General features: G+C 47.0%; 1 protein-coding gene across 3 annotated transcripts in view; it reads right to left on the bottom strand.

The window, feature by feature from the left end:
* The window catches only part of RAD21 (RAD21 cohesin complex component), a 231,413-nt gene that overhangs the window by 18,579 nt on the left and 192,481 nt on the right, over positions 1–20,353 (bottom strand). For all 3 annotated transcript variants that reach the window (XM_029591924.1, XM_029591925.1, XM_029591923.1), the window contains one exon: positions 4,481–4,564. In XM_029591924.1, the coding sequence (XP_029447784.1) occupies positions 4,481–4,564 (84 nt within the window). The remainder of the gene's footprint in view (positions 1–4,480; positions 4,565–20,353) is intronic.

The following is a 20,353-nucleotide window of genomic DNA, read 5'->3' on the forward strand; positions in this document are numbered from 1 at the left end:
CTCTCTGCACCGGAGGATGCAAATTCTTTGCACCTTGTAGAAAACTAACATCTAGATGAGACAACACTGAAGAACCATTAATCTTCCCTCTAAGACAACCTAAAGCAGCCACCTGAATGAACCTTAAGAGAATTTAGTCTGGCTCTTGACCAAACCTTCCTGAAGAAAGGATAAGACATTTACAACTACAGCCTCCAGAGACCAAACACCATGCTCCATACACCAGGCTTCAAAAGCCTTCCAGACTCTTACATAGGAAAGACAGGTCGACTTTCTCCTAGCCTGTAAAAGCATCGTAATCACCGCCTCGGGATATCCTTTGCCCCTCAAACGCCTCCTTTCAAAAGCCATGCCGCTAGACAAAAGTGAGCAGCCTGGTCTTAAGACATGGGCCCCTGATGAAGGAAGCTAGTTAGATGACTGAAGCGAATCGGTCAGACCACAGCCAAGTTGACTAGATCCGCGAACCACAGCTGACGTGGCCACTCTGGAGCCATGAGCACCACTTTGCCCCGATGTCTCTCTATCCTTTGCAACACTTTGCCTATTAGCGGCCACGGAGGAAAAACGTACAACAGTAACCCGCGAGGCCAAGGCTCTACTAGAGCACGGGGCCGAGAGCATCGATGCTCCTTTTGCCAACTGAAAAACAACAGACTTGGCATTTTGACGTGTCGCCATTAGCGCTATGTGCTGCGGACCCCACCTCTCGCAGATTAGCTGCATCACTGTCTGAGAGCTCTCACTCTCCTGGATCTAAGAGCTCATGACTCAAAAAGTCTGCTTGGATGTTTTCAATCCCCATGATGTGCGACGCTGCAATCCGTTCCAGGTGAAGTTCCACCCAACGCATCAATTCCTAGGCCTCTTGAGCTACCACTCAACTCTTGGTACTGCCCTGCCGATTGATATACGCCACCATGGTCGCAATGTCAGAAAACTCACCGACCGACTTTTCAAAGGAAGAAAAATTTGTAAGCCCAATTACACCTCCTTGGTTTCCAACCAGTTGATTGACCAGGAAGCCTCTTCCCCGGACCACAACCTTGAGCGGACGGATTCTGTCAAACCACTCCCCAGCTAGAGAGACTGACATCGGTAATAAGTACCACCCAATCCGGAACCTCGATATCCACACCATGCATCAAATTGGCACATAGCAGCCACCAAGACAATCTCTCGCTTCTTCTAGTGTCAAGGAAAGATGAAATTCTTCCGAGAGCAGATTCCATCGAGCCAAAACAGCCCTTTGCAAGGGCCTCATATGAGCAAATGCCCACAGTACTAAGTCTAAGGTTGACGCCATGAAGCCCAGGACCTGCAAATGTTCCCAGACCCTGGGCATCGGCAACCACAAAAAAATGCAGAATCTGCCCCTGGAGCTTCTGAACACTTTCCTCTGTGAGAAAAACCTTGCCCGACTGCATATTGAACTGGGCACCCAGATACTCTAGGGACTGTGATGGCACCAACTGACTCTCTGACATGTTCTCTACCCAAGAGACCTGAGTAGCCTTGTCACTTCCTACACTGACCGTTGACAAAGATCCTCAGATTTCATCCGGATCAGCCAGTTGTCCAAATAAGGATGTACCAAAACACCTTCCTGACAAAGAGCCGCTGCCGCCACCACTACCATAACCTTGGTAAAGTCCGTGAAGCTGTGGCCAACCTGAAGGGCAGGGCCCAAAACAGAATATGCTGACCCAGAACCTTGAACCATAGAAATCACCAATGATCTGGTTGAATGGATATGTGAAGGTATGCCTCTGTCAGATCTAAGGATGCTAGAAACTCTCCTTTGTGAACTGCCACTAACACTGATCTCAGAGTCTCCATACGGAACCACAGAACGTTGAGCACTGCAGTTCACCTTTTTCAAGACCAGGATTGGGTGAAAAGTGCCTTCCTTTTTCAGGACAACAAAATAAATGGAATCTCTCCCCATACCTCGCTCATCCTGTGGCACTGAAATCACTGCCCCTAACTGCGCAACCTGTACAGCATGTCCCGTACTGCTAACCGTTTGACCAGTGAACTGCAAGGGGAAACCAGAAACAAATCTGACAGGGTGCGCAAATTCTAAAGCGTAGCCTTCTCTGACAATGCTTAGCACCCATTGATCCTGATTAATTTTGGCCCACTCCCTGTAAAACTGCATTAAGCCACCTCCTATACAAGGAACGTCAGAGTGGACCCGCCTCGCCTCACTGCAAGAACTTGGCTCCCGATGCACCACTACCTGCAGTCTCGGAAGAGTCTATGTCCTCCTCAAAAGGACTGTCTCCGGAACGCGGACTGCTTCTGTGGCCCTGACACTCCTCTAGCTGGACAAGTTTTCCTACATTCCCGAAACCAGGACTGGACCTGAAAAAACCTCTTGCCCATAGGCTTATCCTTAGGCAGTCTGTGTACCTTATTCATGCCCAAGTTCTTCCATCAACTGCTCTAAATCCTCTCCAAACAAAAGTTTACCTTGAAACAGCAGAGAACAACTGCAATTTGGAGGACACGTCAGCGGACCAGTTGCGCAACCATAATAGTCTCCTGGCCAAGACTGCCAACACCATAATTCTCAATGACGTCCTTATGAAGTCATATAAGGCATCTACCCCATAGGTCACTGCCGCCTCTGCCCTGCTCACTTCATCACCAGAACTTGGTTGAATCTCTTGCACCTGTTGAACCCAGCACAGACAAGCCCGCTGCATAAAACTAGGACAAATAGCAGCTCTCAGGCTTAGAGCGGACACCTCAAAACTCCTCTTTAAAAGCACCTTCATCTTCTGATCTTGTACATCCTTCAACGCTTCCCCGCCACAGGAATAGTTGTCTTAACTTCAAAGACCGGAGCATCAGCCTTAGGAAGTGCCAAAAGCTCTAACATCTGCTCGGTAAGGGATACAGCTTTGCCATAGCCCTAAACACCTTCAGGCTTGCCTCGGGAGCTCCCCACTCCCTATCCACCAACTTCTTTATGGATTTGTGATAAAGAAAAGCTCTTGCTGGGCCCCTCAGCCCATCCAGGACTGGATCTGGCCCCTCCAAATCCAAATCCTACCTGGATACCTGAATCCCAAGTTCAGAAGAGCCTCAAGCTCTGAGATAGTTTCCCCCTCGTTGCCCGCGCTAAGTGCTGCCTTTTTGCAGACCCAGGCCATTGGGATGTCCCCCCCCCACCCGAAGCACAGCCAGAACATAGCCCCACTCTGTTTAGCCGCGATCGTGCCGACCCACACATGCAGCAGACTGACCTGAGCCCCATCGAGGTCGCAGTCAAAGGCTTACCTTAAGGCAGCTGTAAATACACCGACCTCAAATTGCAATCACACCCCCAAGCTACCCGAACCAGGCAGGGGAAAAGTCATCAGCACAGCCCTCCTCTGACCGTTTTACATTTTTTTTTTAAACAAGTTTTATGAAGACCTTGCTTCCTCTGGCTACAAAAATGCCAGAGGAAACAAAAAACTGCTTAAAGAACTCAGACTACCAATAACCAGAGGAAAAATGATCGTTTACCCTGAGCCTGCAGCCGCCACAGCAGCCTCATGAAGGGGAGGTAAATCTGGTGGTCCAGATCCATCCCACATAGGTGCAAGGACTGAGCATACACAAGGGTCACCAACCCCCAGCTCGTCCACCTCAACTGGACAGGGAAGGACCCACTAGGACCTACAAACGCCCGGGAGGAGGGCTCCAAAACTAAAAATATCCTAAAAACTGCAGAGCTGTAGGTCTGCCCATCTGCTGGAGACAGAGAAATACTAAGGAGCTGCAGGTGGCACACGAGGCTAGGAAGCAGTGTCAGTAAAACTTTGTCTCCATCTGCTGGCAGGGAGGCAAACCCAGGAATCTGGACTGATCTGGGTACGTACAGGGAACTGTGTGATTCCTGGTTTATGTGCATAGTGCACAGATGTGGGCAGGCTAAGACAGTGCTTGGCAGGATCCTCCATGTGGCCTCAGAGTTAACAGTGAGTGAATGCTGGGATAGCTCTGAGGTGTTATGGGACAAACCTAGTAAAATTCTTAGAAAAGGGGGTTAAAACTATTTTAAAGCAGCTTTTACTTTATAGGTTTTACAATTGCAATTAAATTTTATGTTATGATTATGTCTGTATTTATCAGTTTTATGTATGTTTATATTTATGAATGGCACTATGTTATCCATACTGAACAATGTGCTGAAAGTTGCAGAATATAAGCATTTTTAAATAAAGTTTATGAAGTTATTATCCCAGCAACTGAAATGCAGTTTTCTCTGTCTGCAAATAGCATTTCATCTCCAGTCTATACCTACTCTGCATAGTGTCACTATTCTAAAGATAGAAACTGTTTTAAATATTTAAGAGATATTAACCTGTTTGCCAACAGCATTAGCTAGTGCTTACTGCTGAGCAATCCAGTAGAGTGCACACAATTCTGCTTTAGGACAAAATTTACAGGAAAGTGTCTCAAGAAACATTGGAGGAAAACATACCTGTAGACCATGAAGCATCTGTTGTGTTCTCTTGTTCCACCTCCTCTCTTCTTGATCTTGATCACCCCCTGCGGCATCTTCCTCCTTAATCAACAAAAACCAAGTTAGAAAAACAGCTGCAGGCTGAAATTAATATTCAGAAAAAGTGAATTGTAAAATGAAATTCATATTTCTCAAGCCCCCAAGAGCACTTAGTTCTCATCTGAAACTACTCATTTATCTGAGCTCTGGTAAATGGCACCCTGCCTTGATAGTAAAAAGTATTTAGCTAAAACTGGTAAGATCACAGCTGTTTCAGGCTGGCTCTGTATCAAGATGGCAATGCATGAGAATGTCTTGTGGGAAACCAAAGCACACAACACTTCTCAATGCCTGTGCTAAATAACTGAGCTTACATAGCAAAAAAAAAAAAAATCACAAATGTCAAACAGAGGGGCAACTAGGCTATGATGAAAGGTTGATCAGGTAGAGAATATCAACCAGAATTCTTGCTATGTTGCATGAGTGGGTGAGAGTGGAGATAAGTTGCCTATTGAATCCTTTGGCTTTGATGGCCAGATTGGCCTTGCTCACCACCCTAAAATTGTGCTGCATGCTTAGTAAGAGTCCTGCTCTTTTACAGATCAGGATGCAGTCGCATCTCAGAACTTTGACCTGGGTAGCAAGGATCTTATTGCAGGATAGGAGGCTCCGATGGTGCAACATTTACAGTAGCATATTTGAACTTCATGAATTGCGGCACAGCAGACAAAGACATTGTCACCCTATGCAGGGGCATAGGAAGAGAGAAGCAAAAGCCAGTGATAAGTATCATCATTTTACAGTAAAATTTTAAGTTAAACAAGTTAAACAAATTTCAATGAACCTGGAAGATGTATTAGGAAAAATTGACAAACTAAAAAGTAGCAAATCACCTGGATCAGATGGTATACACCCCAGATGCTGAAGAACTTAGAAATTAAACTGCTTACCTGCTATTAGAAATCTCTAAACTATCAATAACAATCTATGGTGCCTGAAGACTGGAGATTTGCCAACATAATGCCAATTTTTAAAAAGGGATCAAGGAGTGATCCAGGAAATTACAGACCAGTGAGTCTGTCTGTGACAGGCAAAATAGTAGAAACTATCAAAGTACAAAATTGCTGACCATTAGCTAAGCATAGTTTAATGGGACAAAGCCAACATGGATTTAGCCAAGGGAAATTTGCTGCTTTTTCTGAGGGTGTAAAACGTGGATAAATCAGTGTTGCTTACCTGTAACAGGTGTTCTCCCAGGACAGCAGGATGTAGTCCTCACATACGGAAGATGTCACTGGACAGAGCCCTATCACGGAAAACTTTTCTGTCAAAGTTTCTAGAAAGATTTGACTGGCACACTGAGCATGCTCAGCATTCCACGATCCCTGTGTCCACAGGGGTCTCCCTTCAGTCTCGTTTGTAGCAAAATGTGCGAGCAAGAAAAGAAAATAAGAAACATAAGCGGACCCAAATCCACGGGGTGGCAAGTGGGTTTCGTGAGGACTACATCCTGCTATCCTGGGAGAACACCTGTTACAGGTAAGCAACTCTGCTTTCTCCCAGGACAAGCAGGATGGTAGTCCTCACATATGGGTGATTAGCAAGCTACAGGCTGACTCATACTACAACAGGCCAATAGCAGACAACTCGTGCAGCAGGCACAATAATTGGGATGCTATTGGCAATGATGAGGCAGCCTGAAATCACAGAAGGTGGTTGTGGAAGGAGATGGGGATTATACTGGAAGAAAGCTTTTCAAGACAGGATGGCCAAAGGCAGAGTTTTGACAGACTTCCATATCTAAGCAGTAGAGAGCTGTGAATGGGTGAAGAGAGCTCCATGTCGCAGCCTAGTAGATGTTGGCATTTGGTACGGAACGATAATGTGTTACCGATGTTGCCATGGCCCTTACAGAATGTGCCTGCACTCATCCCTGGAGAGGAAGGATTGCTTCCTTATAGCAAAATTCGATACAGTCTGCTAGTCAGTTGGAGAGATCTTGTTTTCCCACTGGAGCTCGCAGCTTGTCTGTGTCAAGGAAGGAAAGAGTTGGGTGGATTTCCTAGGGAGTGCAGTGCGGTTTAGGCAGAATGCAAGTGCATGCATACTATCCAAGGTGTGCAAAACCCTCCCGCCCTGGTGAGAGAGGGCCTTGGGAAAAAGTGGGCAGACTATAGACTGAGTAAGGTGGGAGGCTGTGTCCACCTTAAGAAGAAATTTAGAGTGAGAACGGAGGAACAGTGTAGGTTGAGTATGCAAGAAGGTATTGTATATGTCAATGACCCTTTTAGCAGAAGTGATGGCTACGAGGAAAATAATTTTCCATGTTAGAATTTTAAAGTTATAGGAATGCAGAGGCTCGAACGGGGAACGTATGAGCCTTGAAAGCACATTTGGGCCCCAGTCGTAGAGGAGGCTTAAGTTGTAGAAAACCCATGATAAGCAGACTTATAAGGGGGTTGAGCCGTTAACCGGGCATCCCCTACTCCTTGGTGGTACGCTGAGATGGAACTGAGGTGTACCCGTGCGGAAGATGTCTGGGGACCAGAAGCCGAAAGGTATCCTATTTAGCCTAAGAGATGGAGTGGGGCAGAAAAAAGGGGTCAATACCTTTTTGTGCACACCATTTGGTAAAACTTGCCCATTTTGAATGGTAAGAGTTACGTGTGGAAGGTTGTTGTGAAGCTACAAGTTCCTGAGAATATTACTAAGTCCGTGTTATGAGACTGACCTGTGGGCAGATGACAAGGTTATTGGAGTGATAGGTCGAGAAGTATGGGGAAGCACACTTGTCGAGGCCAGGATGTGGTTATGAGAATCATTGAAAAGCATCACAAGAGTTTTGGCTATGAGCGGTATCGGAAGAGACGCATATAGGAAGCCTTTGTTGCAGGGGCGAGTAAAGGTGTCCATGGTAACGCATTTCGATGCATGTGTAGGGAGTAGAATCTGTCCACTCTGTGGTTCTATTCGCACGCAAGAGGTCAATGGATGGTTGACCTCAGCGCTATAAGAGTTTGGTCGCTACACATGGATTCAGAGACCATTCATGAGGATAGAGACAGCAATTGAGATGGTCTGGTAGTACTTTCGGTTTGCCTGTTAGATAAGTGGCCTGGAGATGCATGGAGTGTGCAAGGGCCCAGGTCCAGAACTGCGCAGATTCCTGGCAGAGCAGATAAGAGCCTGTGTGTCACTGTGTGTTCGAGTACCACACTGCCACTATGTTGTCTGTCTTCACAAATTTTTTGAGAGGCAGAGTTTGAAGGCATAAAAGGCATAACACATGGCTCGAAGCTCCAGGAAGTTGATCTGAGACTTTTCATGGAGCGGAGTAGACATATTTTGGGTTTGGAGGGTGTTGATACGAGCTCTCCAACCCAAGATGGATGTGACCGTGGCCAAGATCATCTGAGGATTTGTACTGGATTGGTGATATGGATCAGAGACGAAAGCGGTTGAATGGCTTAGAGCCACTGAAATATGAAAATCTACTGAGTTTTCCTCATGGCTAGTCTGGCCATAGGAGTGACATGGATAGTGGAAACCATGTGGCTCAGCAATGAAAGAATTGATGGGCTAAGGCTATGTTGCATGCGCGCAGAGATGTGGAGAATTTGACAGGATATCTATGTGGTTGTTGGGCAGGAAGTCCGTTGCGACTGTAGTGCCCAGAACTGCTCCATATGGGATTTATGGTAGTTGATCAGAAATCCCAGCCAAATTTAGAAGATTTATAGTGAGTCTTGGAGAATTTAGAGCTCCTTGCTTGGATTGACTCCTATTAGGCAGTCGTCCAGGTAAGGAAAGATGTGAATGCTGTTTTTCTCTGTAGATAAGCGGCAGTCACTGCTAGGCATTTGGTGAAATACACAAGTGCGAAGAGCAGAACTTGGTATTGAAAATGTTGACGACTCACTATGTTGTTGACTCACTATGAAGTGCATAGAAAGACCAGAGGTTAGGGGCAACCCACTTAGGGGTAGATTTTCAAAGGGTTACGCGCGTAACCCCTGAAAACCTACCCCTGCTCGCGCTGAGCCTATTTTGCATAGGCTCAGCGCCGCGCACAAGCCCCAGGACACGCATATGTCCCGGGGCTTTGAAAAAGGGGCGGAGGTCCCGAGTCCTCCAGCACAGCAGCAGGCCGGCGTGTGCAAGATACGCCTGCAAGAGTCAGGGGTAAAAAATAAAATAAGGTAGGAGGGATTTAGGTAGGGCTGGGGGGGTGGGTTAGATAGGGGAAAGGAGGGGACTGAAAGAAAAGTTCCCTCCAAGGCCACTCCGATTTTGGAGCGGCCTTAAAGGGAACGGGGAAAGCCATCGGGGCTCCCCTCGGGCTCGGCGCGCGCCGACCCCGGATTTTATAACATGCGCGCGGCAGCGCACAAGTTATAAAATCAGGTGTACATTTGTGAGCGCCGGGTAGCGCGCACAAATGTACCCCCACATGTAAGATTTAAAATCTGGCCCTCATTGTAGTAAGGGAAGCATGGTGGCGAGAGACATCATTCTGTACTTTTCCAGGATGGGTGGAGATAGTCTGCTTTCTATTAAAAGAAGGAAATAGCGGGATTAAAATCCTCCACCTTGTTGCGTCCAGAGAACGGTAGCCCGCGCCCTGGTCCTCAGTGGGATGGCTGCTCGTCTGGCAAAGTGAAAAATCCAGGAGCCTGCCCGACTGGTGGAGCTGGTGTGATCTGGATATCAGTTGGTCTCACGCAGGAGCATGGGCGGTAAAGTCCTTTTAGCATCTCTCTTTGCTGTGTAAGAAATGTAGAGAGCTGTCGCAGCGTCTCGCGGCGGTCTTGCAATTGAGGCACTGTCTGCTGGACCTTGTGCATGACAGATCAGCTAGGTCATCTTGGACTTCGGGCTGTAAATCAGGGGCCGGAAGCCAAGTTACTATCGAGTACGTCGGGAGGACGTCTCGAAGCAATCCCATGTGCTGGCAGAGAGGATCCCTTGGTGTCATGTCAAACATAGCTGGTAAATAGCAATATGTGACACCAATGTGGTTCTTGGAAGATGTTATGACCTAGAACCTTCCGAAAACATCTGGGCCGTTTTAGTGACCAGGTCTTGTGGGATTGGTGTCGAAGCGGGATTAGAGTGCCCATTGCCCTTCGTGGTGGAGTCTCAGAAGTATGAGTTGGCGGCGATGACTTGGGCTGTCGGTATGTGTCGCAGTGAGGCGGTGGCACAACGGTGCAAGCATCAATGGCTCTCGTGGTAGTACATTCCGGAAGGCATAGAGAACAGCCCGAGGGACGTAAATGTCCAGGTCCTCCCTGTAAGCTGGTATGGGTAGCGCAGCTACAGGGGGAGACAGGCTAGGCGTTACTGGCACAAACATTAATTTGTGGTAGCTCAGTACCTGGCACCGGTGTTGGTGGGGAACGCCTTGGTGCCTCGGGTGCAGAGGAGCATGGAGACTCGTGTACCCGGGCCCGCTTCACAACTGGCTCAATGGATATTGATGCCGATGAGGTATCAGTGCCGGCACTGAACGTGGAACTACGTCTGTGCTGGCGACAAGTTTCCCTCGGAGTTCAGCCTGGTCATTCTCCAGCACTGAGGAACTGCAACTGATGTTCAGAATGGCATCGGCGACGGTTGTTTACTGTGGCATTAGCGATGTTTCCCTTGGTGCTTAGCCCGGTCATTCTCCAGCGCCAAGGAAGATGCCCTCGCTGTCTTGGATAGCATTGGTGACGGACTGTCACCGTGCCTCCATTGCTCCTGACATTGTTTGTCACCGAAGAATTACATGGGGCTCTGATGTAGAACCCGAAGTATGGAGCATTTTCTTTAGTCGAGGGCATTGATTGAGGTATAGATGCTTCGGTAGTATCGACGGCATTGACAGAGGCATCAACGGCAAGGATGAGGGCATCGAGGGAATCAATGGAGGCACAGATGGAATCGATGTGAGCATAGATGATATTGACGGCATCCCTGGTGGCGACGGGAACTGTGGACGTTCCTATCCCTCTAGCCCTGATGAACCCGGTGGAAGATCGCAGGAAGGACACTTGTGGGCATTGTGGGGCGGACCGAGGGTGATAGACATAGGGAGAAAGAAGGCCACAGTTCGGTTGGTAACCCGGGGAAAGAGATAATGAGGTGAAAGGAACAGACCGAAAATCAGGGCATAGTACTCACTGAGCGTCGATGAAATGTACAGAAAGGGAGACCTGCTTAGGGAAAAATTATTTGTGAAGTAAAACTTCAAGCGTTTCCGTGAGGAAAAGTTGTGAGAAAATCTCACAGAGCTCCTAAAAGCGAGGCAAACAGCATCTCGGGAAAAAAAAAAAAAGACTGAAGGGAGACCCTTGTGGACACAGGGATCATGGCATGCTGGGCATGCTCAGTGTGACAGTCAAAGCTTTCTAGAAACTTTGACAGAAAAGTTTTGTGATAGGGCTCCATCCAGTGACATCACCCATATGTGAGGACTACTATCCTGTTTGTCCTGGGAGAAAGATGAGTCAGTATCTGGATTTCAAAAAAGCATTTGACAAAAGTTTCTCATGAGAGACTTCTTAGGAAATTAAAAAGACATGGGATGGGGGCAGTATCCTAGCATGGATTGCCAACTGGTTAAAGGACAGAAAATAGAGTAGGGCTAAATGGTGAACAGTGGAGTGCCTCAGGGATCTGTTTTGGGACTACTGCTTTTTAATATATTTATAAACAATTTTGAAATGGGAAAAGGCAGCGAGGTGATCAAATTAGCAGACATAAAATTATTCAATGTTTAATCATAAGAGGATTGTGAGAAATTGCAAGAAAACATTGCAAAACTGGGAGGCTGGGCATGCAAATGGAAAATTAAACTTAATATGGAGAAGTGCAAAGCGATGCACTTAGCTATATAATGCAAGCATCCACATTAGGAGTTATCACTCAGGAAAAGGATCTAGGTATCAGTTGAAAATACGCTGAAATCTTCTGCTCACTGTGTAGCAGTAGCCAAAAAAGCAAATAGAATGCTAGGGATTATTGGAATAGAGAATAAAATAAAGAATATCATATTGCCTCTGTATCGCTCCATGGTGCAACCTCACAGAGCTCTGATTACCACATCTCAAAGGTATAGCAGAATTAGAAAAGGTACAAAGAAGGACGACCAAGATGATAAAAAGGATGGAACAATTCCCCTTTGAAGAAAGGTTAAAGTGGTTAGGACTCTTCAGCTTGGAGAAGAGACTGCTGAGGGGAGATATAGAGATCTATAAACAGGGTTCGCAACTGGGTCATCAATTTCAATCTCCTTGTCTTGTTTGGTGTTGAACCGGACTCCCAAGTATTCTATGGATTGGGAGGGCTGCAGACAGCTCTTGTTTGTATTGACCACCCACCCAAGGCTCTCCAGTAGAGTCTTGACACTGTTGGTCGCCTGGTGGCTTTCCTCTGGGGATTTTGCCCTGATCAGCCAATCGTCTCGGTAAGGGTGTACCTGGATTTCTTCCTTCCTCAGTGTTGCTGCCACCACCACTATGATCTTGGTGAACGTCCGGGATGCTGTGGCTAACCCGAATGGTAGTGCCCGGAACTGGTAGTAACTGCCCAGGATCGTGAAGAGTAGAAAACATTGATGTTCTTGATGGATCGGAATGTGTAGGTAGGCTTCCGACAGATCCAGGGATGTAAGGAACTCTCCCGGTTGTATCGCCCTTATTACTGAGCGTAGGGTTTCCAAGCGGAAGCGAGGAATCTTCAGGTGCCGGTTGACAGACTTGATGTCCAGGATGGGCCTGAATGTTCCTTCTTTCTTGGGAATGATAAAATAGATGGAATAATGTCCAGTATTTACTTGTTGTGGAGGCACCGGTGTTATAGCCTCTGAGGCTAGCAATCTGGTCAGTGTAGCTTCCACTGCCATCCTCTTGGAGGGGTTGTGGCAGGGGGATTCCACAAACCTATCTGGAGAGAGGTGGTGGAACTCCAGGTAATATCCCTCTTGAATGATGGCTAGGATCCACTTGTCCAAAGTTATCTCGACCCATCTTTGGTAGAATAGGGCAAGTCTGCCCCCTATGGCTTCTTCCTTTGGATGGGTCGGCTGATTTTCATTGTGGGGTGCGGCTGGGGCCTGAGCTGGCTCCTTTTGTTGTGCTTGTTCCGAAAGGACTGGCTCCGGCCTGCGGGGTGGGCCGCTTGTTATGTGCTTTTACATGGGCTGAAGCGCTGTGATCCCCTGCCCCTGGAAGTTCGGGGGAAGGGTCGCTGGTTTCCCTGATTCCTGTCCTCCGGTAGCCGCGGCAGTGGGGATTCGCCCCATTTGTTGGCTAGTTTCTCTAGTCTGCTTCCAAACAGGAGGCTTCCCTTGAAGGGCATCCTTGTGAGTCTCGTTTTGGAAGACACGTCAGCCGACCAGCTTCGGAGCCAGAGTTGTCTTCTGGCTGCCACGGCGGACGACTCCTCTAGCTGCGGTGCACACCAGATCAGAAGCGGCATCAGCGAGGAACGATACTGCTGGTTCCAGGGCTTCCCCAGGGATGTTGCTCCTGGTTTGTGATAAGCAGGCACGTGTCACCACGGCACAGCAGGCCGTGATCTGTGGAGACATAGCGGAGACGTCAATGGACTGTTTGAGGATAGATTCCAGACGTCTGTCTTGAGCATCCTTGAGTGCTGCTCCTCCCTCCACTGGGATAGTAATGCGCTTAGAGACTGCGCAGACCATGGCATCCACTTTCGGACATGCCAGGAGATCTTTGGCAGCTGGGTCCAGCGGGTACAATGCTGCCAGAGCACGCCCCCCTTTGAACGTAGTTTTCGGGGCATCCCATTCCAGGTCAATTAGTTGCTGGATGGCTTGTAATAGTGGAAAATGACGGGAGATCTGACTGAGTCCCTCTAGTAGGGGATTCGTCTTAGGTTCCCCTGAGGCACTTGTGCCCGGGATAGCAAGCTCTTTTAAGCTGTGTGTGACCAGGTCTGGAAGCTCGTCCTTGGTGAAGAGTGGGAGTAGAGAGGAGGCTGGAAGCTACAAGGCCAGTTAACCTCACCTCGGTCCTGGGAAAATTAAAGGAGACTCTGCTGAAGGAAAGGACAGTGAACTATTTACAATCCTGTGGGTTGCTCAACCCGAGGCAGCATGGATACACTAGGGGAAGGTCCTGTCAGACAAATCTGATTGATTTTTTTGATTGGGTGATTAGGGAATTGGATCAGGGAAGAACACTCAATATGATTTACTTAGATTTGAGTAAAGCTTTTGATACGGTCCCATATAGGAGACTCGTGAACAAAATGAGAAGCTTGGGAGTGGGTGCCAAGGTAGTAGCGTGGATTGCAAACTGGTTGACTGACAGGAGACAGCATGTAATGGTAAATGGAAGCTACTCTGAAGAAAGAATGCTGTTAAGTGGAGTATCTCAGGGTTTGGTTTTGGTACAGGTTCTGTTCAATATCTTTGAGAGCGACCTGGCGGAAGGGATAGAAGGTAAAGTTTGTCTATTTGTGGATGATACTAAGATCTGCAACAGAGTGGACATGTTTGAAGGCATAGAGAGAATGAAGAGTGGTCGAAGATTTGGCAGCTGGGATTTGATGCCAAGAAATGCAGGGTCATGCATCTAGGGTGCAGCAATCCAAAAGAGCTTTGTGAGATGAGTGATAAAAGACTAATGCGCACGGAGTGGGAGAGGGACCTTGGTATGATAGTGTCTGATGATCTGAAGATGCAAAGCCATGTGAGAAGGTGAAAGCTAAAGCCAGAATTCTGGGCTACAGAGAGAGGAATAACCAGCAAGATTATATAAAAAAAAAGTGGTGATAAAGCCCTTACTCAGGTCCTAAGTGAAGCATCACCTGCAGTACTGTGTTCAATACTGGTGCCTGTATCTCAAAAAGGATAAAGCCAGGATAGAGGCAGTTCAAAGAAGAGCAACTAAAATGGTGAGAGGTCAGCATTGGAAGACTTGGAGAGGCTGAAGGATCTGAATATGTACACCGTGCAGGAAAGGAGGTGCAGGGGAGATATGATACAGACCTTCAGATATCTGAAAGGTTTTAATGATACACAATCAAACCTTTGCCATTGGAAAGAAATCAATAGAACTAGGGGTCATGAAATGAAATTCTAGGGAGGACCAATGTCAGGAAACATTTCTTCACTGAGAGGGTGGTGAATGCCTGGAATGCCCTTCCAGAAGAGGTGAAGACAAAACCAGTCAAGGAATTCAAAGATGCATGCACTGTGGATCCCTAAAGGGTAGAGGTTGGAAATAAAGAAAAGAGAGCATGAGGGTAAACTTGCTGGTGTGGCAGTTGCTACCCTTAACAATTAAGTCTTGATATTGTTAAGTAACTCCATCATTGTTCTCTGCTTCAATGGCAGCGAGAAAAGGGGAAATGGATTCAGACAGCAAGCCACAAGGGCCACAACTTTTACGGTTTGGGGAACAAACATGTATTTGAACTAGTCTGGCTGGACTCAAGAAAAGGAAATTATCAAGCAAGAACTAATTGATAAAGGGCATGGAATGGCTCCCCTATGAGGACAGGTTAGGGCTGTTCAGCTTGGAGAAGAGACTGCTGAGGGGGAATATGAAAGAGGCCTACAAAATCATGAAAGGACTTGAACGGGTTCAGGATAGTACAGGACTAGGGGCACTCCTTGAAGTTAGCAAGTAGCACATTTAAAACATCGGAGAAGGGGTAGGATTAGTGTGGGATGGAGGGCTGGTCTGTGAGGTTCTGTTATTATGTTGTATCTATAGGATGTCAAGTTGTATTTATAGGATGGTGTGCAGAAACCACTCACCGTCCAGAATGTGTTGTATTGAATTCTAAAAGTTAATAAAGAATTAACCTAAAACAAATATGAGAAAGTTCACACACTCAATGCACAATTAAGCTCTGGAATTTGCTGCCAGAGAATGTGGTTAAGGCAGCTCTGTAGCTGGATTTTAACAAGCTTTGGATAAGTTCCTGAAGGAGAAGTTTATGTTAATCAATAGGGAATAGCCACTGCTTGTTGCCAGCATTAGTAGCATGGGATCTGTTTAATGTTTGGATACTTGCTAGGTACTTGTGACTTGGATTGGCCACTGTTGAAGATAGAATACTGGGCTTGATGGACTCAGTCTGACCCAGTATAGCATATTCTCCTTTGAGTAACTAGCTGATGCAGCGCTTACTACCCTTAATCATTTAGCCTGATACTTTTGATGCAACTCCAACATTGCTCTCTTTCACGGTAATGGTTAAGGGAAACTGGATTCAAACTTTTACGGTCTGATAAACTAAGCATGGGGATAATCTAAAGAGAGCAGCAGATACTGGCATAAGCTTGCTGGGTGGATCATTTGGTCCTTTTCTGCCATAATTTCTGGTTCTATGTTTTTATGAGGAAGAGATTGTTGGCCACCGTTTAATAATAAAGAGACCATTCGTGTGGATGAAAAACTATTTAGCCAGTTCGCCACTATGTTCACTAGCCCTGGTAAATAGGTTGCCTGGAGGGAGATTGAATGGTCAATGGCCTATTCCCATATTAGAATGGCTTCCCTGCAGAGTATCCATGAACCAGACCTTCCTTGCTTGTTAATATAGAATATAGTCCATGTTAATCATTACAGATGTGTTCTGCAATAATGACAGAATGAGATAAGGAAGCTCCGGATCGAACCGAACTCCAGTAAGTCGATCTGTTAAGTCTTTTCTTCTGGTGACCATTGACCCTGCATTTTGTAGTGGAGAAAATGAGCTCCCTACCTGAGGATCAGCTGATATAGAAGCTGTTGAAGGGGGGTCCCTTTGGCTAAGATGCTCAGTCTTAGCCACCATGCTATGTCCACTTTCATGGATCTTATGACTGACAGTCTGGCGGTCAGGGGCTGAAAAAATTGTGACCTTTGGCTCTTTAGATCCCATTCTAACAGATGCATTCAGAGGAGAGTATAAAAAAACTACGTGAATGTCCGCTGCCATATGTATTAGCATAGCCAGTATTCAACGTACACTCATAGACATGCAAAGCAATTGCAGACCTAGATGACAGATCTTCTGGGCCCTGTCCTCCGGTAGGAAAGCTGTCAACCGAATGGAGTCCATTTTGGCTCCTATAAATTCTAATATCTGAGACAGTGTGTACAGACTTTGCAATTAAGAAATCATAATGCTTCCACAAATTAGATAGTACTCAGCATGGCCCCTTGTAGGGCTGACTGGTTTGGAGAAACTAATAGCCAGTCGTCCAGATAGGGGAAGATTTGTATCCCTTTTTAACATAGGTGAGCCACAGCCACCACAAGGCATTTTGTAAAGTCACTGGGGGCAGTTAAGACCACAAAAGAGTACTGTGTACTGGTAGTGATTGGATACCATCTGGAAGCAGAGATACTGCCAATATGACTGGTGGATTGGGATGTGAATGTATGCATATTGACTTGAGCAAAGTCATGAACTTCTCTTTCCGAAGGTGCCTGTTTAGAGATTTGAGGTCAAGGTTGGGACGATTTCCCCTGAATGCGTTGGAATCAGGAAGTACTGGAAATAGTAGCTGGCGTTAATCTGGTCTCCCAGTACTGTCTGAACGGCCTTCTATTCCAATAACTTCTGCACTTCCTGTCTCAAAAGGGCCAAATAAGGGGTCCCGCGAAGAACCGAACTGTTTAAGAATGGGATAATTTTTGAAATCCAGATGATATCCCTGCTGAATAATACTGAGGATCCACTTGTTCGATGTTATTTGCCCTCACACTGGATATTAATGAAGAAGTTTGCCCCCAACCGGAAGGTAGGGCCGTGGCTGCTCCTTGTTCAAAATGATTGTTGTGATTTGGAGGCAGGTGCCTACTTCGCTGCCTGCAGACCTTCTGATGACCGTGGGGTTGCATTGACTAAGTCTGGTCGTGGCTACTGATATGCCTGCATTCGGTAAGGCAGAAATTGTTTATAAATTTCCACTGATAGTACGGTTTCCGGTATTGGGAACAGAATCGTTTTGATGTTCCTTGGGCTTCTGAAGACGCTGACAATGGCTGCATTGCAATATTCTGCTCTTTAATTGGGAGACTGTTTCCCTGGAGTATGTCTCCGAAAAAGTTGTCACCCAGGTACGGTATATGTCTGTCAGCTTTTCATGTACGTCTTCTTGGTAAACTACTGGCTCATAGCAATGCCATACGGCATGCCACAATGGTTGCTGCACAGGTATGAGAAGAGGTTTTGAATGATTCATACACAGCTCGAAGCAGCTCTCTTAGACCTTCTTCTAGGTCATGGAGGGGTTGTGCGATATTAACTGTCCTGTTTCCGACCGGATGAAGGGCTTCAGTTGCTAGAGACACTCATACAAATGGAGCCTCAACTTTTTTATTCTTTTCATTGCGGACTCCACCACTATGGAAGCATGAGGAAGTTTGAGACCTCCTAAGGCGAAACTTAAGATCCAATATCCTTGACATGGAAAGACTGGAATACGAGGACTCCCACGACTTAGGAAGCACAGAGTCCAGGACCGCACGCAACTGCAGCTTTGTGGGCTCTGCTGGTACCCCCAGGAGCCTCAGAATTCCAAAACACCTCTGCCTGTGAGTCAAGTATTTCACAAATCTCCTCCAATACCGTGCCCAGTTTCCCAAAAAATCTGGAATAAGCAAGATCCTCTGGAGGAGATGAGTGTTCCAGAAGGTCAGAAGGGATGCCCGTGGAGCTGGATGGAGAACGAGCAGGGAAAAACTCTCTGTGATGGTCCAAAGATAGAGAAGCAGGCAAGCTATGTTCCTCTGCACAATCTGGCTGCAGAGATGGAGGCCTCTCCTACAACTGAGAAGATGGCTCCGGCTGATAGGAACCCTTTCGTTCTCTTTGAAGTTCATCTTTAGCCATGTGCTCAGGCAAAAAAGTGGTGGCGCCTGGGGATAAATGGAAGAAAAAAAAAAAAAAAAGATTCCTTATGAGAGAAATCTGTTGCATCGCTTGGCTGGATTGGGCTCCTGGTGATCAAGGAGGAGCTATATTGAGCTCCTCCATATTTGGAGGAGAATTCACCAGTAAATGTCCATAGCTACAGGGAGGGTGGACAGCTGCCAATGTAATGTCAGACTGGTTGTTGAAGACTGAATGCTACTGGTCCCAGCACTGGGCGTTTGTCCCTTGGATAGACTTCTTGTAAACAGAGCGATTCCTGCCTCTGAACAGACTCCACTGAAAGACAGGAGTAAACTCGTTGGCCATTCAAATGAGGAAGCAAAACCTACAGACTGAGGGTCTAGATGGTGATGACCAGAGTTGGCCAGACAGGGGGTTTAGGATGGACTCCAACTCCTTGAAAACGTCAGGTGGCGACATGGGCCTATCCGTCTCATCTGTTTTGGGGCGTGCTGGCCCATTGCTAAGTCTGCTGAGGGGGTGGGGCTTCTTGGGTGCAGCCGCATTTCCTGTTCCTTTGCTGGCTTGGGAGATGAGGCATGTGAAGGCCCCTTACCCCGCTCTGTATGATTCGGGGCATTTGAGACAGTGCATCGCAACCATGCATTTTAGTGTCACGGATGTGCGACAGAGCATCAAGGCCTCCTTTAGCATCCTTACTATGCGTTGCTGCTCCCAAATCATGCACCTGCACATGCTTCTTGCCTTATGCAGTCTTTGAGGCTTTCTTGGCCTCGACACATCAAGTTGAACCATGCTCCCTGAACCAGCTCAGACTGCGTCAGGCACTGCGGTTCATCCAACTTGGAGAGTGCATGACTGGGTGGTTTTTGGTGCTGGCACAATCTGGCCCCCTGAGGCTTCAGTCACCCTAGAAAGGGGGGTAGCCTTACGGTGGTCTAAATGCTTCGATGCACTCGTTGGCAGCTCCTTGGATGCGACCTTCCTAATTGGGTCCTGGTGGTGTTCTTCAGGCCCATGGAGGAGAGTCAAGCGCCTCAGAGAGGGAGCATAACTTCCCAATGCTGAAGAACCCTTGTCCTTCTCCAGCAAAGCTGCGATCTTTTGGGCAATTTGGCATTGTGCTCTGGGAGACGTGCTCACAGTCGCAGCATGAAGTCTGGTCTTGGCCTGGACCCAGGCAGAGATGACAATTATGATATGCCTGCACTGACAATATTTAAATTCAGGCTTCTTAGACACTGTAGCACTGAAAAGTGCTCTTCAGGCACCGCTTGCATAAAAGACTGAAAAAAACAGATTCTGTGAGGAGAAAAAAAATGGAGGAGCTTCTACACATCTGTGCAAAGCGCAGAAAAAATTGAACTGAAGAGAACCAGAGCACACAATCGCATGGGAACTGCTGCGTCCGCGCAGCAGAGCATAACTGTATTCTTAGAGATAGAGCTCCTTGTAGTGTGCTGGATGATATCACCCAGACAGCATGACTAATTCAGCCTGCTTATGGACAGGAAATATGTTTTCCCAACTATCCTTTTTGCTGTTTAAGTACTAAACACAGCAGCGGGCAGTGAGCTGCAGTGGCGTCTTGGCACTTAACCTCAGCACAGTGACTGCATTGTTTTGCACTTGAGTATCTGAGCTCCACATCTGACAGCGGTACATATGCACCTGATATAGTGCCTGCCTCTGGAGCCGCATTGGTCCATGTCATGGCGTGACCTGGCAACTATGCTGCCAGTACCCACAGCACTGTTGAAGTAAAACTGGTTACCTGCTAATTTTCGTTCCTGTAGTACCACAGATCACTCCAGATAAGTGGGTTTTGCATCTCTACCAGCAGATGGAGGCAGAGAACTAAAAGCTTTTCAGGCATTGCTACTTAACCGAGTGCGCCACCTGCAGTCCCTCAGTATTGACCTGTACCCAAGCTAGTGTAGCGCCAACAATAAACTTCCCTCCTAGGGCAAACATATAAAGATAGGTTGGTGCCCTCTAAAC

Source organism: Rhinatrema bivittatum, chromosome 2, assembly GCF_901001135.1.
Source record: "Rhinatrema bivittatum chromosome 2, aRhiBiv1.1, whole genome shotgun sequence".
Classification (NCBI taxonomy): Eukaryota; Metazoa; Chordata; class Amphibia; order Gymnophiona; family Rhinatrematidae; genus Rhinatrema; species Rhinatrema bivittatum.